The 16,070-nt window shown below is 38.4% G+C and overlaps 2 protein-coding genes across 2 annotated transcripts; one reads left to right on the forward strand and one right to left on the reverse strand.

Moving 5' to 3' along the window:
- Nucleotides 1-421: 421 nt before the first annotated feature.
- On the reverse strand, nt 422-2,045 carry LOC113133054 (protein C19orf12 homolog). The gene is made up of 3 exons (XM_026311582.1): nt 1,944-2,045; nt 1,403-1,563; nt 422-1,243 (listed from the first exon to the last, which is right to left on the reverse strand). Exons 2-3 carry the CDS (start codon nt 1,560-1,562, stop codon nt 978-980), a joined length of 426 nt encoding a protein of 141 aa, XP_026167367.1. The 5' UTR covers nt 1,563; nt 1,944-2,045; the 3' UTR covers nt 422-977.
- A 1,542-nt stretch (nt 2,046-3,587) lies between these two features.
- On the forward strand, nt 3,588-12,331 carry uri1 (URI1 prefoldin like chaperone). The gene is made up of 11 exons (XM_026311895.1): nt 3,588-3,659; nt 4,491-4,525; nt 8,183-8,261; nt 8,585-8,720; nt 9,856-9,947; nt 10,044-10,107; nt 10,258-10,450; nt 10,528-10,756; nt 10,855-11,006; nt 11,099-11,339; nt 11,654-12,331. The coding sequence occupies exons 1-11, from the start codon at nt 3,588-3,590 to the stop codon at nt 11,840-11,842; spliced, it is 1,482 nt and encodes a 493-aa protein (XP_026167680.1). The 3' UTR covers nt 11,843-12,331.
- The last annotated feature ends 3,739 nt before the right edge of the window (nt 12,332-16,070 follow it).

Consider the following 16,070-nt stretch of genomic DNA (forward strand, 5'->3'; position numbering starts at 1 on the left):
CATTAACTTTCTGTTTTATACATTGTTCTAGGGTGTAGTATTGACTACATACATGTAGGGTGTAGTTTTATGGTTCCAAAATATTGAGTTATTAAATGATCATACAGATGAACTCCAAAAGGCGTGGTTGAAAAAAAATGATTTAGATAAGATCATGTAGAAAAGGCACTGGAAGTCCCAAAAGAGTATCTGGAGAATTGGAAGAGATCCGGGGTCGTATTACTCCTGAAACATCCTTTAAAACATTATTTCTGAAGCATGTGGCCATTCCTTGTTTGTAGGATCTTTCTTTGTTTTAATGGGTCCAACAGATAATGTGCTTGTTCTTTTCCAGTAACTGCATTAAAAAAGCACATCAGAAAACTCCCTATTGGGTAACAGATGGATGTAATCATGGTGAGACAAAATGATCTGTGCCACGTAGAGCTGTATGAACCACTGAAGTATTTTTTGTTTTTATTGAGATTGTTTAAAAATAAACTGTTCACACATGCAAGTAAATTCTTACATTTCAACTAATTAAATACACATTATATAAAACCATTTCCCATTGTAGAGTTGGCATCAGTCATTGGATAATCCTCTGTGATTAAATATGACAGTAGACTGTACCTTTTGAGAGCAGTGCTACAGTATAGCTGTAGTCAGGCCATTATTGCAGGCCTTAATTCAGAGTTAACTTTTAAAGCCAGACATGGTTATCAGTAGCTTTCAATGCCTAATGAATAAATAATTCTTTCAACTGATAAGTGCACTTACCATAATAAATTAATGCTGTTATAAACTGTTTTAAATCACAATCATTTCTTAACTCCCTATTCAACGGTGTAAACTATTACCAGCATTGTAATGTTGTCTGTGCAATTGTATAATATAAGATTTAATTAATAGTATGTCCAGATTCATAAAACCAGTTCACATTTCTCCTCCTGAGCACAGGGGCCTCTGGGCCAGGTTTTCCAGTGTTTCTACAGCTCCTAATCCACATAGTGCACCTCTGCCTGGAGTTCCTTGGTGACATACCCGAGAAGAGCGGCTGTGAGCTGCTGCTTCATGGTAGCATTGCCCATCACTAGAGCAGTTAGCTGGACCAGATCTGTCCACTGAATGTCACCCAGGATGACCATGAGATCATCATAAAGCTTCTGCTGCTGCTGGGGACTGAGCTCCAGGATGATCTGAGGCAGAGGTTTAAATTGTCCACTGGTCAGCCAGCAACCCAAAAGGCCTCCGACAGCACCACCTACAGAAATACATGGTTTCAAAACAACTGAACTGCTCCGTCTCATTAACATTTGCAAAGAATCAGATGATTCTGTGACAAATCAGCATACACAAGGTGATTCCAGTCTACCAGTAGTTATGAATCAGTAAATATGACATGTTGCATTTTTTTACTTACCAACTGCAATACCAAGAGGTCCCCCAACCAACCCTCCAGCAAAAGCCAGTCCTCCAGCTGCTGCTGCCCCCTTCCCAGAGCCTTTTACTGTGGTCCGGATTTGCTGATTTGCAGATAACTCACAACACAGCTTCATAACATCATCAATTCGATGAGACATACTGCGGATCACATTTATAATTTTAGGAGATATCGCAGAAATGATGAATGCAAGATCAGATTATTATCAGATTAATGGAAATAATGTGTAGCCATTCACAAACCAACAATATAGAAAATCACATTGACATAAGAAGAAATTTAAAAGCTATAGAAAACAGAACAGTGTCGCATACTAGTATATGTTCCTAATGTAATTAGACAGAGATTCTGCTGTTATAGAGAGTATATACATAATTGACTGCATCAGAAAGCATTAACATTATAACATGGTATAAGGCAAAGGCTAATGTTACACAGTGTGTTTATTTCTACAAAATAACGTCCATTCAGTGCGAGACACAGCCTGCTGTAATAACCGCTATAAACGTAATCACTATACCTTGCTTTATTTTGAAATCCTCATCGATAGTTATTGATCGTATGTTCGTAATCTCAGTTGCCCGTGGCTCCTGATTTCTCATTGCTATGGCCGCACTGCTTTATGGGAAGAATAATAATGGTGCGTTCAGAGAAATTCGACAAATCCTGAAATCCCTGGTTGGAAAAAAATCATTGGGTGCATGCGATGATCACACTTTTAATTTAGTGTTTTTCGTATCGCATCTGACAGCAACCCCCTGAAAATTGTTATGACACATTTCCTTAAGGATCCAAACGCTAATTGTTTGGTATGTTTTAAGGGGTACATTGTGTCTTATTTTGTGTGTATTTGAAAGGAATCTTGTTTCACAGAGCGTCATTTGCCTTTGATAATGTGACTGGTAATTGTGATATTTCCGACTGTATTTAAAAGCCACAGTGACAGCCAATGAGGGTCTAACAGAAAGGGGGCTGGAGCTCAGTGGATTATGTGCATTTTCTGAAACAATTGTTCATTACAACTGTTCCGCCAGTTTTTATTGCTCTCTACTCTTAACTATAACTGTTTTGTGGACCTGTGTGTGTCAGTATGTGTCTTCATGATGTTCGTGCAGTTAAAGGCAGATCCTTCTGACATGGGGAGATTTAAACCCCCAGCTACCTTTTCACTACATTAACCGCTGCACATGGTTGTGCTTGGTACAATGGTACTTGTGTTTGCTACAGCAGCATTTATCTCGCTATAGCACGTCTACTGTTTACATTTGTGCAATCGTCCACATTTACCCAGAGTACACCGGGAGAACTAGAGGGCAGCTGAGTCAAGTTCATGTCATATGGCTGAAAAACGGAAAATACAATGTTTTAACTTCAAAATAGAAGTATGAAACGGGGCTGAAGAAGGACGAGAGATTGCTGTACGGATTTGATCAGCTTATAAAACACATGCATTGTTATAGATTGAATTATCTGAAATGAGATAAATACATTTAAATTAACTCCTATTTGAAAAAAGGTATCAATAATAACAAATAATAAATCAATAATAGTAAAATAATAGGCTATAATAGCAATAATTTAACAAAGACCATTCTGTATGAAGGTTTTTTTTTTACATTTTAGTAAACTTTATTCGCTTACTAGACCTACTTTTACGACCCCGAGTAAGTAGTAATTTATTGAATTGTAATCTGCTGGAATATAGGATTTATCGGATCTGGAACTTCTGTTCATGTATCTCTGTGTATTGATTTATTTTAGTATTTTGAGCAAACACGTTACATTAAGCATTAAATTGTACCAATGAGGTCGTTTTATTTTGAATGGTTGGAGCGGAAGTTCCGTTGTTACCGCTGACGTATTGACGGTGGACCGAGGAGCATGGCGCAGCCTGTGTGACGAGGAATAATTGCTAATCTTGGGATATTAAAACCGCGGATATTTTTCGAAAAGCATGCAGATATCTTGAAATGAGCGTGTGAAATGATATCACTTCAGAGAGTGTGGATAACTATCACTGCCCCATTGATGAACACGAGCAGAACGGGTCTCAGGAATCGCTGCTGCTGCATTCATAAACACTTCTTTAGGACTCACAGCAACCCCTGAGCTTTGTTTGGGCCCAGCAAACACCTCAGGTTCCTGTGGTGAACGTGGGTTGACAATGGCTGAAACAGGTAAAATAAATACGGAGCATCTCGGAGGAGTTTCCAGGCTCCGAGAGGGACACGAGAAGGTAATTTCCACAGTTGACACAAACACTTTGCTGGCTAGTTACCCCTGCCTTGTGTTAGCCACCACGCGGTGCACCAGTGTCTCTGAGCCACGAGTGGGTCCTAAGGTGCTTTTCACAGTAAATATAGACTTTTGTGCACGACCTGCACTCCATGTCACATTTGTAATTTGTCCGTTGTTGTGACGGTCCGTTTTCGAGAAACTTCCTCCCTGGCAGCCGCTCACATGTGCTGGTGTAAATGTTGCACGGTGGAAGATTTGAGCACGTCTGAGCTCCTCCTGCTCCCTTCCTGGACTCACAGGCTTGTGCCTTTGGCCTCCAAACTTTGAGAAACGAAATCCCTCTAAGTTATTGTCATATTGATGTGTGTCCCTCACAGCCCCCATGATAAATGCAAAACCAGTCACAGATTAGTTAGGAAAAGACACCTTTGTGTTGCTGAGGTTAAATTCTACATTATACTTACATTAATATGTGTAAGAGATTCTCTGCTCATCCTCTTCTTGCTCAGTATTGAAATGATTTGATGTTGTTAGTGTTCAAGCTGCACTAAACTTGTTGGTTTCCATGTACCAGCATACATCCAACTGTTTGCCCCTTTGTGCCATGACTCCCTAACTTACACAGTGTTTGTCCTTTATGTATTTGCAGCATTGTTCAAATAAATGCATTAATCCAAAATGTTTTTGAACTGGGAATCTGGGGGTGGCATATCTGGGGGTCACATCTGCCCTTTTCCCACAACCCCTTAGGGCTATTAAAGTCTTGACATGCATACGTTGCACAGATTTTTCACTGTGATTCATATTGAAATTATTTGTCCTAAAACAGGTGGTGAAAGACTATGAAAGTCGGATTCAGCACTGGTAAGCATGATGAAGGTCCCATGTACTATTTCAGCAGTTATGTAGCAATAGCATCTTTAGTTTTTTTTTGTTTCGTTTTTGTTTTTGTTTGCTTTTGAGTGAACTATGAAAACTCTTGATGTCACTTAAGGCGACACATTCTAATGCAGTACTTGAAAATATGTGAATCTGTGCAAAGAAAAGTGATTGCAAACTTGCTTTTATTTTGAGGGCTGACTTTGGTTTACCTCAAAGACAACATTTTTGTAGTAATAATTGTTGTCCTATTCTGCACAAACTCTACCACATAAAAAATGAATGAGGTTAGGCAGAGCCAAGTTTTTGAAGGACCAGAAGTGGCTCGGCTGTGCTGCACCTGCTTGTCACTGAGTGATCCATAAATATGAATACAAGCAATTTGAAAAGGAAATTAAATGAATATTTCACCCAGAGATGAAGCTTCGGTCATAATCGGCTCTCCTTTATGTCAGCAGAGTTTGTGTGTTCATTTGTTTTATAATAATAACCACGGGTTTGGCTTCCACAGTTAATCAAGCATGATTGTGTGCAATATTGGTGCTTTGCATTTAAAGTGCCATCTCTGGTCAAAATCAACAAATTAGACACTCCCTGACCAATCAGAGGCATTTGTTTTAAGTATGCCATATTTAGCCCGTTTATCCCTGAATCCCAAATGCAGTAGCAAGAAAGAGCATTTTCTGTGCATAAGCAAAGGGCCCACATGCACATAGTGGTTTCCAGTTATGAATCGCTGGATGGGCAAAAAACAATTTTCCACCTTTGTAGACAATAAAATTTAATTTCATTCTGTTCCACTCCATTAGACTGCTGTTCAAGTTGAAGTTGGGGCATAGATATGGTGCAGCACTACACCAAACTCAGGCCTTTTTCCAAGGCCTTTATAGAGCAGGAAAATGTGCAGATATGCCATTAATGATGGCTCAGTTATATTGCAGGAAGTTATGATAGTGTGACATGCACAAAACCAGGAACCTGAACCTGAAGCAGATAAATGGAATTGCGTTGTTAGTGAGTAGATAATTTTATTGCATTCACCATGTGCCTGTCCTCTTGTGACAGACAGAATCCTTTTCATGTGGAAAAAGTCTTTTTGGAAAGATAAAAGTTGGTTGTTCCACCTGAACAGAATTAACCAAACTAACAGGAGCATGAGGAAGATGTCACTGAACAAGAACAGTATATACAGACCCATATAGTCCCAGGAAGAGTTGTACTCGGGTAGATCACATAGAAACACCTGTGTGCATGCACCACCACTGTAATGCTAGTAGTCTTAGTTGTATTGATTACAAATACTGTTAGTAATGGTATTAAGGTTCTCAATGAAAGTACAATGAGTGACGTCCGGTTCAAATATGAGCAACAAAAGTGTGATCAAATGTTTGTCGTCAGAATATTGCATTAGAAAGATAAAGTCCATTATTCTACTCTTTTTATCTATGAACTGATGCATCTAGTCTATTGTATATTGTGTAAAGTAGCCTACATTTGATTGAGCCAATTGTTTAAACAAAACTTTGCTAGGCCTTGTACCATAGCAGACATTTAGACTTGTTAAGATAGGAAAAGCACAGATGTTACCAATGACATTAACAGTGACTCTGTTCTGTGGTATCACACTGGGCCAGCAAACCATGACAGTGTGACAGTGAACCAGCAATGAATAACACCTGAACCCTGAAACTGAAGTGGTGACTGTTAATTCATGATTTACACCTGTGCTTTTTATAAATATCTAAATGTATTCTGTGATAAAGTCCTGTTTTTCACAACACCCATTTTGCAACATTCCCCCTCTTTGTTGTATGTTTATATTGTGCGTTCACAACAGCTTAACTAATCTTACACACACAACATATCAGGTACTAAACCCACATAGATGTTTTTCTATTGCTGTAGCTCTGTGCTGACTGGTTTCAAAAATAGTCACCAATGACTCCAGCTACAAACAAGTGGGCCTCTTGAGTCCACTTTGCTTACATCGAGGCTCCGGAGACTGGGAAATGTCTGAAGTCACTCTCCTGTTACCCTGTAGCTATTGTCATCCCATTATTCCCATTGTTTTAAGTATTTTATTTAGATTTTCCATTTTATTCAGCATATATCACATACATTTCTTAAATGTACAAAACAAAGACTCCCAAACCATTACAAGCAGAAATATAAAACAGGCATAACAACGCAAGTTACATTTACTCCATATATAACATAAACAATCCCCCACGTCCAGATCTTCATATCTGGTCAACAATAATTAGGAGCATGAATTCTAAATCAACATATTATGCACTCTACATAAAATTTCAAATACATATTACTTCGACCGTTAAAATATCAATAATGAAAATTCTCCTTCCAAAAAAGAAAAAGAAAAGAACAAAGATGGAGAGAGAAAACAGTTTTTATTTGCTCAGTGTTTGTGATGCTTCCCATGTGATTTCACATTGAGTTTTTTTTTTTTCTTGTCCATTTTCAAATAAAAAATCATATCTCTTTTCCAGTGATATTGTAGAAGGGTATGTGGATTTCCTGTTTTTCTTGAATTCCCTTTATGAGAAAAGAATAACTCCTCTGACACTTCACTGTATCCTGTAATATATCTTGAAACAAATAAACTGATGGATGCTAATTAAATTTCACCCACACTACAACTGATAACCACTCTTCTATATCAAACCATATCTTTTAAATTTTCCCTAAAGGCATGAATCAATGAATCTGAACATCTACATTTAATACAATTCCCACATATATTTCTCCTTCTCTGAGGTTCAGCATGTAACTTATATCGGATTAAACTTAAATTGTAATTGACTAATATATCCTATTAAATTCCAACAAAATTATGTTTTAGTAGTTAACAAAATATCTGCAGGATTTGCTTTCTGCAGTGTTTTGTAAACTTTATCTGTTAGTTTATTATTGGATTCTGAATCAGATTAATTTTCTCAAGATTGCTCTTCTGTCCAAATGAATTTAAATCAGAAGTTTGGATTAGGCTTCTGAGTTGCACATACTTATGCATTCAACAGACCAAATTTGTTTTCCAAGTCAGTCCAAGGAATAAAGTTGTTTCCACTCATTAAATCAGTAACTGCTTTAGTGTCTCTGTGTAACCCAGTTTAATGATACATTTTGAGAGAGATATCCAAGAGTTGTTCCATAAAGACATGTTTTTCTGGAAGTGATATTGGCTCACTCAAAAATTTGCTTCATTTTCTCCATGTTGTTGCTAAGTTTTGTACCATAACAGAATTTATGCTTTTATGCTTTCGAAATATATATGAAATGAGGTTTTGAGGACAGACTTGTGCATTTTCAATATGAATCCATTACTTTTCTATTGTGTTTAAAGCTTTATTGCCCAGTGAAATGCTTTGGTAGCAAGATATAATTCTGAATATGGCACATTAAATCTTACTCCCTCCAACTTTGGAAAATGTCAAATACTCCTTTTAGTTTTATAATGTCTGTGCTAATGGAATATCATTGTACCCATTGTGACTTATTTTGGAATAAGTCAAACAAACCAAACTGGATAATAATGGCTTTAGAAGAAAGCTGTGGCTTCAAATGAGAAAACATTTATTTGAATGTTTATTGGCCTAATATCATTGTAAATCTTTGGTTTTGCAGGAAGAAGGTATCAGGTGACTATGAAGCCCTGAATGACCGCCTTAAAACTCTTCCAGATCAGCTGTCTTATGATATCATGGTGAGTGGAAACTTTGTTGAAAATGCACACCATACCAGACCATGCAGTTGAACAATTCATACACTGTGGGTTAGTTAAGGACTAATTCATCTTACAAATAGCAGCTTTACGATTTACTAGTGTCACGTGCTGGGCTGATATTCTTAAATTTGCAGAAGCAGAACCTAAATATATTATGTGTCAATGTTTTTACTGACACTGTTATTTCTTCTTTTTTCCTACTTTCATGTCCACATTCTGCTACCTTTTTTTTTTTTGTTTGTTTTCTTCTCCCCCTCCATTCTGATCTTGTTCCGTTGTTCCGTCCACTGTGCTATAAACAGGTGCCATTCGGCCCTCTGGCCTTCATGCCTGGGAAACTGGTGCACACCAACGAGGTCACAGTGTTGCTTGGTGACAACTGGTTTGCTAAGTGCTCAGCCAAGCAGGCGCAGACAATTGTTGATCACAGGATGAAATGTGAGTCTGTTTTTAAAATGGCTGTTTGTTCTCCCAAAACAGATGGCTTTGTTGCTCGTTATTAACTGTTCTCACTCAGCACTACTGTTGTTCATCCAGCAGAGGGTGTTGGTGCATCAAAGCTGAGTAGGTTCTCTGAACACTGAAATGATAAACTTTGGTTTATCTCTAAAAGTTAATCTGTTTTTATTCATAGTATGACGAGAACTGTAACTGTAAAACCTCTTGCATTAATTTTACCGAAGTGTTGCATTATTTTTAACTTGCAGAATGTTTTATTTCACATGTGGTTAGAGTGTTGTTGCTGCCAGCCACATCTGCATCACTCTTCCACTCTGCTGCTCTTGGATTCATACATAACAGGCCACCATTGTCACAGCCTTTCTTATAAACCATACGTTTTCTTCTTTTGCCTTACATTCAAATCGTGTCCTGTCGTGCAACATAGTTTGATCTAAAGCATGAAAGAAAAAGAGAAAATAAATGTTAACATGGATACTGTGTAGCTATACTGTCTTGTGTGTTTTCCCCTGCTGCTCATTTTAGGTCTGAAAATCTCATACCAAGTCAAATGGGCCCAAGTAACGATCTCTGATGTGAACATTATTAGAATGTTTAGTGAAGCAGAAATGTGCTGCTACAGCCCATCCGCAGCCGTCTGCCTCCCCTCTTCCCCTCCTACCTCCTGACCCTGCCCACCCTGCTATTACAGAGCTAAGTGCTCTAATACAAACATAGCTAGCCGAAATGTGTCAGACAGCAGCTGAATTGTCAGGCCTTCTGTGTTTGACCTTTCCTCACTTCCAGTTGATGTACTGACTGGAGGGGCTCCCGATCGCCATGGAAACAAGGGCCCTCTGCTGCTATTAGTAAAAGGGCTTAATTGTTGTGAAGATTTAATGATCCGGAGTAGTATTCAGGGCAGAAGATATTATGAACTGTTTGTGTCATCATTTTTCAAAATTTTCCCCCCAACTTGTTTAGGATTTTAACTCTTTCACAGCTGGTTGTCATTGTAAAGCATTTTATTTTCTATCTCTTTATAAGCCTCCAGCCAGTTTTTCAACAGTGGTTTTTATTGGTCTGTCTCCAAATTTCTTGATTCATTCTGATAATAGTGGACCTTTTTCTGCAGATGTGAAGAGTGAACTTGATGCTCTCTCCAAGACAATGAAGAACTTTGAAGCCAGAGTTGGGTTTGCGAAGGATTTGGAAACCATTTCTGCTGTATGTTTTGTTACTATGAGTGTTCTTGTAGATAAGATATTGCATAAAGTGTAAGTGTGGACAAAGGTACTGACTCTGACTCTGCTTGTTCTTTAGGGTAAAGGGAACTGTGTTGACATCAGAGAAGAAGTCAGAGACGATGATTCTGTTGTCACCAAAGGTATATTTTTTTTCCATCATTTTACTTGTACATGTTGTAGGTCTTATGAGAAGGCAGAGAAAGCCTCCAATTAATACCATAGTTCTACACCAAACTCAGACTGACATTTAGGCTAAACATTTCCTTTACATTGTTTTTCTTCTTTAACAGGAAAGCAAAGAATAGCTCACAAACCACATTCCAAGCCCAAGTTTGATGCAGTGTCGGATCTGAAAGAGTATGAGGAGAAAGAAGAAGACTGCAGACACGCAGGGAGCAGAAAGGGCATCTTGACTGAGGAGGAATTGTGGGCTAGATTGGATGAACTCGAGAAACTGGAGGAGCTACAAGACGAGCAGGACAGGTACATGAACGCACAGAGTTTTTCAGTATCTTAGGTCTTGTAAGGCTTTGATATTACTTCATGTTTTTTTTCTTCAGATTGTCTGATAATGCAGACATGAATGGTGATGACAAATCATCCTCATCCTCAGAAGAGGAGAAGGAGACAAATGTTGCACCTCGTGTAAATGGACAAAGTCTGAAGCCAAGCTGGAGCACCGTGACTCACATAAATGAGCCACCCAATGGAGACAGCAAAGAGGACGACGATGAGGAAGGCACCTGTTTGCCTACCATCTTTTTCTCTCACACAGTCGAACCTAAGAAGGTCAGACAATTTATATTTGATCTCTTTTTATTTTTTATTGCAGTTATTGCAGTTTAGTTCTGTGTTGATGACTTTACTGCTGCTGCCTTGTGCTTTAGGTGAGGATAAACACAGGAAAAAACACCACGTTGAAATTCAGTGAAAGAAAAGAGCAGAAAGAACATTCAAAGAGGAAAAAGAAAAATGGTCACAATAACGGACACTCCCATCATGAACTTCACAAAATCACAACACCAGCAGACCTTTACAGGTAAAAATAACACAGTAGGGCTGGGCACTAAATCTAAATTATTGAATTACCATTGATGCACTTAGTGAAACTGGCTGATTATTGTTTGCCAGGTTGTTTGTAGATGTGAAGAACGGGGAACCCATCCCCAGAAAGTCCATCCTAAAGTCACGGAGCCGAGAGAACAGCGTGTGCAGTGACACGAGCGAGAGCAGCACAGCAGACTTTGAAGAGCGACGGATGATGGGACGCAGTTTCAGCCATGATGAGGCGACACACAGCGACACCAGTGACGGCATCACGGAAGAAGACAGCCCCACAGCAGTGCCCCTGCATCCCCCCAGCCGATTTGAGGTAAAAGACACACGGTTTTCTTTGTTGTTGTTTTGCTTCTCACTGTCTTTTTGTCTGTCGGTTTTTTTTTGTATAGTCTTTATTCTCATTTACAGTATGAAGGACTCTACAGTATACAGTAAGTTTATTATGAAATGGTTTATGAAAGTAACACCTTTGAGCCTCAAATCCCTTGAGAACATAACAAAACTCCCAGACACCTTTTTCTAAGGTAAAATGGAAGATGCATGTGGTCAGCCAGCGTTAAATGTCAGTCACAAGAGGCAATGTCAATAAGAAAACACAGCATGAAAATGTCTTTGTCTTTTCTTCAGGCTTTTTCAGGCACAGTAATCGAAAAGGACCCGATGCCTTCAGCAGTCCCCTATCTGACCATCACCCCACCAGCTCTGCCCACCATACTGGAAAGGAAACAGGAGGAAGTGGTCCCCGACGTCTCTCCACCCCAGCAGATTCCGAAAAGGGTGTCGAAGTTTAAAGCTGCCAGGTTGCAACAGAAATGACTGTTAGCAAGCAAAATCCACATTTCATCTTTTTTTTTTTTTTTTTTTTTTTTTTTTTTTTTTTAAATAGTCTTTTTCGCTTTTCAGGACAGGACAAACTGCACACCATCCTTTCTTTCCCTTCTCTTATGTCGTTCCATTGTAACCGTACAGGATTTCCATCACTGAATATGACTGTTCAGTGAGAAATAAACAAATGTTAACAAATCAGTTTTGTGTGTAACAGCTTTTTAACAAGCTCTGACCACTGGTAAGTGTAGTCTTTCTCGCCTACCTACTCACACTGTACAAGTAGTTCTTAACCAACTTTTTCTAATCTTGTCTCAGTGGGGCTTGTTTAAACTGATTGTTGTCTGTCATATATTTACTCTCAGCTGCTTTTCTGTTGGTTCATTCTACTGCCAGTTTAGGTGTAACACTAGGCTTTGCCATAGTTGCCTTGTTTTGTTTCTTTATTAAATATTGATCATTAAACTGGATCAGGCGTCTGCCAGTTCTCGTTTTACTTTTCTTAATCTCTCTAATGAATGTATGTATTCTTTTGTGACAAGCTTTATGTATAGACAAAAAAAAGAATATTGAAGGAAACTGATAGAATAAATGATTTTGACGAAGTCATGTTTTCCCTTCCTACCTTGAAAGAAAATCCTTAGAAATACCTTAGAAACAGTTTAGAAAGGTGTTCTCAAATTGTCACACTGCATAGTGATAGTAACACATTTTTGCTCCTGTTAATGTGTATGAATTGTTTTGGTCTTTAAACAGCTATTACCAGACACTGACTGCGCTAATATAGTCTTTTATGAATTATTGTTAGTCCTAGTGAATTTCCTGTTGTGCATTAAAATTTGAAAAACTAAATAGAGCATCAAAGCAAATTGCCATCAAACCTTCGAAGGGAGCAGTAACATTTCATCAAAATGTATAGCCAGCAGAACACAAAAATCCCTTCTCTAGCTAGTAAAAGTAGAGGACAGCCTTAATGAAAGAAGAATTTCCAAGACAACTTCGACAACAGTTCAAGTTTGTCAAGGATCCAAAAGCAAAATATTACACACCAGAAAATGTCTGGTCTTCAGATTAAAGTGTGTGATTCTTGGCTGTGGTCTGTGACTGTACATAAGATAAATGCCCACTAAAACACAAAATACACACCTGTTGAAGTACTCTGTGGGTATATCCTGAGAACATCCTGGCAAGAGATGTTTTACCTATTCAAAGCGCAGGATCATTTTCTTCAAAGCACTGAATCCATACATTTTTGGAAAAGAGGGAAACACCAGTATTCTCAAATTTAATTTCAAAATATTTAAGGTTTTATGGTCATAAAAATATTCCATTACATGTAAAGTCCTTAACTGAAAATCCTAGTTTGGAGTCAGTTTGTAATTATTATCAGCAAAAAGCATAAGTTCCATTTCTGCCAAAAATGGTCCCAGTCAGTAACACAATATATCATTAGATTTTTAATCCTGATGAGCAGTGTATTGTTATTGTTATTGTCATTATGTTGGTCAAGTTTGTTATAATTTGATTACTGATAGATTCATGTATTTAGCAGCAGGTGAAGGAACATTCTCCTTCGAGGAGCTGGCCGTCAGCCTGAATTGTTTTGGTGAAAATTTAAGTAGAGCAACTTATATACACCACTGTACTTCATCTCTCCACCAAACAGCTTTGATTAAAGCTGGGACTTGTAAGTTGAAAGGCTATCACTCCCATTTTAGTTAAATAGTAGGAGCGTAGGTCTCTGATAAGAAGCTTTTAAACAGGTCCTTAGGTGACTCTGCCCCCTCCATTCCCCTTCATCAGGATTATTTCTCCAGTATGAAAATCCAGGTAGCATGAGACAGATTAGGCAATGCTTAACATGCTAGTGCTGTGTTGGTGAGACACTGATCAATGGACTTACGTAGGTTTTAGCTGTTGGATGTATATGCTGGAACATAGCAGAATTACATTTCAAAGAAATCTAGCATGCACACTATGTAATGGACGGGAACACATGAGATCTACATTTCAGGGATTAAGAAGGATTTTACGAGTTGTGTGATGAAGGATTCAAGCAGGTATTGTTGTCCAGACAGGTGCTTGGGCCTGAGAGGGGAAGAGGAAGACTTGCACTTAACTCTAAATGTCAGACAAATGGATTAAACAGCAGCCTCTACATCCTCTTCTCTGCTATTTAAATTTATGATATTAAAGAACAAAATGTCTTGTACCTACATGGGTTACACTCACAGTCTAAGAGGGGAAATGTTTTTTCTTCAGTTATTCCACTAAATAAGGTGGAAATCAGAGGAGAAAGGAGGGAGGGGGGAAAAAAGGCAAAAAGCTCAGGTGATGTCACTGCTCCTTTGTGGCTGATCCTCACACTTCTTAAATTTCCTCAAAGTAGTTTAGTGTTTAGTAAATTAAAAATACGTGTAGATTTATGTATTCTCTTAAAAAAAAACTTGATCAAAAAGTCACTTATATGTGTGGACATCAGCCAAAAAATAGTTATCAGAGCTGAAACAATTAGTTGTCAGGAAAAACAGAAACACTATTTGCATAATCAGCTAATCACTTTTAAGTCTTTGTCTGCCGTCAGCTTCTCAAATCTGAGAATTTGCTGCCTTTATTTGTGTTACATTCTACCACACTAAATATGTTTGGGCTCTAGACATTCGGTAAGACAAACAATGGGAATACATCCTCTAGGACTCAGTTATAGCTCACAACTTTTTGACATTTTATAGATCCAACCATTAATTGGTAATAAAAAAAAAATCACTGAAAGACTTGTTGACAATAAAATAACTATTAGCTTTAATCATTACATGACTGCCACAGGAAATAGTGTACAGTTTACAGCTTACACTCAAAAGCCTGAAGGTGCTTTAATTTCGAAAACAAAGCAATAGCAGGACAAATGCATTAAAATGAGCATCTGGCATAATATTTTGTGCATAGACTACAGCAAATCTGAAGCACAACGACAACACCAAAGACCTGTTGCTGTGTTGGCATGCTTTATGTTTATTTTTATTTGATTTATAAACTTCTAGTTATGTCTAAGAAGAACATGTTTGGATTGTTTGCATTCATTTATTTGAAGTATGGCTTTCTTCAAAGGTAATCTACACTGAAGGTCAAATGGATGGTAGGAAGTGTGATAGATGTTACAAGCATCCAATTAAGCTTCCTTAATAGAGCCATTTACCAACTAAAATGCTGAATCACTGAGGTATACTCGTCATTTATTCCACTGTATGCCAACAAGCAGTTTGGCTACATAAAGAAAGAGTTAACCACTGCAATATATAAGGGCCAACACGACACACAGAGCAAACATATGTAACAATCCATCGTATTACGTCTGTTAAAGACTAGTTTAAAGATTCTCAGACTGTTACAGTCGAATCCATCATACTTTCACAGAAGTTTTCAAAGAACGTAAAAGTCCTACTTCTGCAGGTAATCTTCTTACCATGCGTAATACCTCATAATACTGTCAAACTCATGTATCTCAGAGGAAGGATTGATGATGCCTGCGTCCTGGAGGCACCAGAGCACATTTTTACGCACGGCACCAGTCTGTTACACTTACACACCAGCGGCCAGATGAGGGAGACATACGGCTTCGGGACATGGCGAAGTATCCCGAGTAATTTTTAAAGATTTCATTACCTCTTTCATCAACTGGAAATACGACAGACCAAAGCGCGCTGCTGCCTTTTTCCGGCGAAAGCGTTTAAAGGTTTCTTTAGAGAGGAAACGGCAGTTCAAGGGGAACTCTGGCTCCGACTGTGCTGGGCGTATATGACAAAGCGTGTGAAACGTAGGTCCGTCAGTCAGCAGTCATCCAGTTCAACATCACTCTCCGCTCTCCGAACTCCAGCTGTCACCTTGTGTCCTCCGAGTCTCCTCCAATTGACCAGGTAAGAGAAAAATCACTGCCGCCCCCGAGGATTTGCTCAAGTTATTAGTGAAAAGTGAAAAGAGTTTAAGTTTCTCACGAGAATTCTGATAGACATGCGTTTCCCACAGCTGCCACTGTTGGCTTTTTAGCTGAAAAGTAAGTAATGGCGAGCGCTAAAAGGTGACCAAGGAATTCAGTTCGATTTGCTATTGGAAAAATTAGACGACAATATTTTTTGAAAGAATCTAAGAAAACAGCAAATGTGTGTTTCCTGCGTGTTTATGTACACATATGTTGTGTGTAGAGTAGACCATGACATGTAGA

This window comes from Mastacembelus armatus, chromosome 6, assembly GCF_900324485.2.
Source record: "Mastacembelus armatus chromosome 6, fMasArm1.2, whole genome shotgun sequence".
Taxonomy (NCBI): Eukaryota; Metazoa; Chordata; class Actinopteri; order Synbranchiformes; family Mastacembelidae; genus Mastacembelus; species Mastacembelus armatus.

What these genes read in the sequence shown, in the direction of transcription:
- LOC113133054 (XM_026311582.1), bottom strand. Translation starts at nt 1,562, where the DNA reads ATGTCTCATCGAATTGATGATGTTATGAAGCTGTGTTGTGAGTTATCT. An exon ending in ACCTCTTGGTATTGCAGTTG is followed by an intron (nt 1,244 to 1,402) that starts GTAAGTAAAAAA and finishes GTATTTCTGTAG; the next exon opens with GTGGTGCTGTCGGAGGCCTT.
- uri1 (XM_026311895.1), top strand. Translation starts at nt 3,588, where the DNA reads ATGGCTGAAACAGGTAAAATAAATACGGAGCATCTCGGAGGAGTTTCC. An exon ending in TGTTGATCACAGGATGAAAT is followed by an intron (nt 8,721 to 9,855) that starts GTGAGTCTGTTT and finishes CTTTTTCTGCAG; the next exon opens with ATGTGAAGAGTGAACTTGAT. An exon ending in ACACCAGCAGACCTTTACAG is followed by an intron (nt 11,007 to 11,098) that starts GTAAAAATAACA and finishes ATTGTTTGCCAG; the next exon opens with GTTGTTTGTAGATGTGAAGA.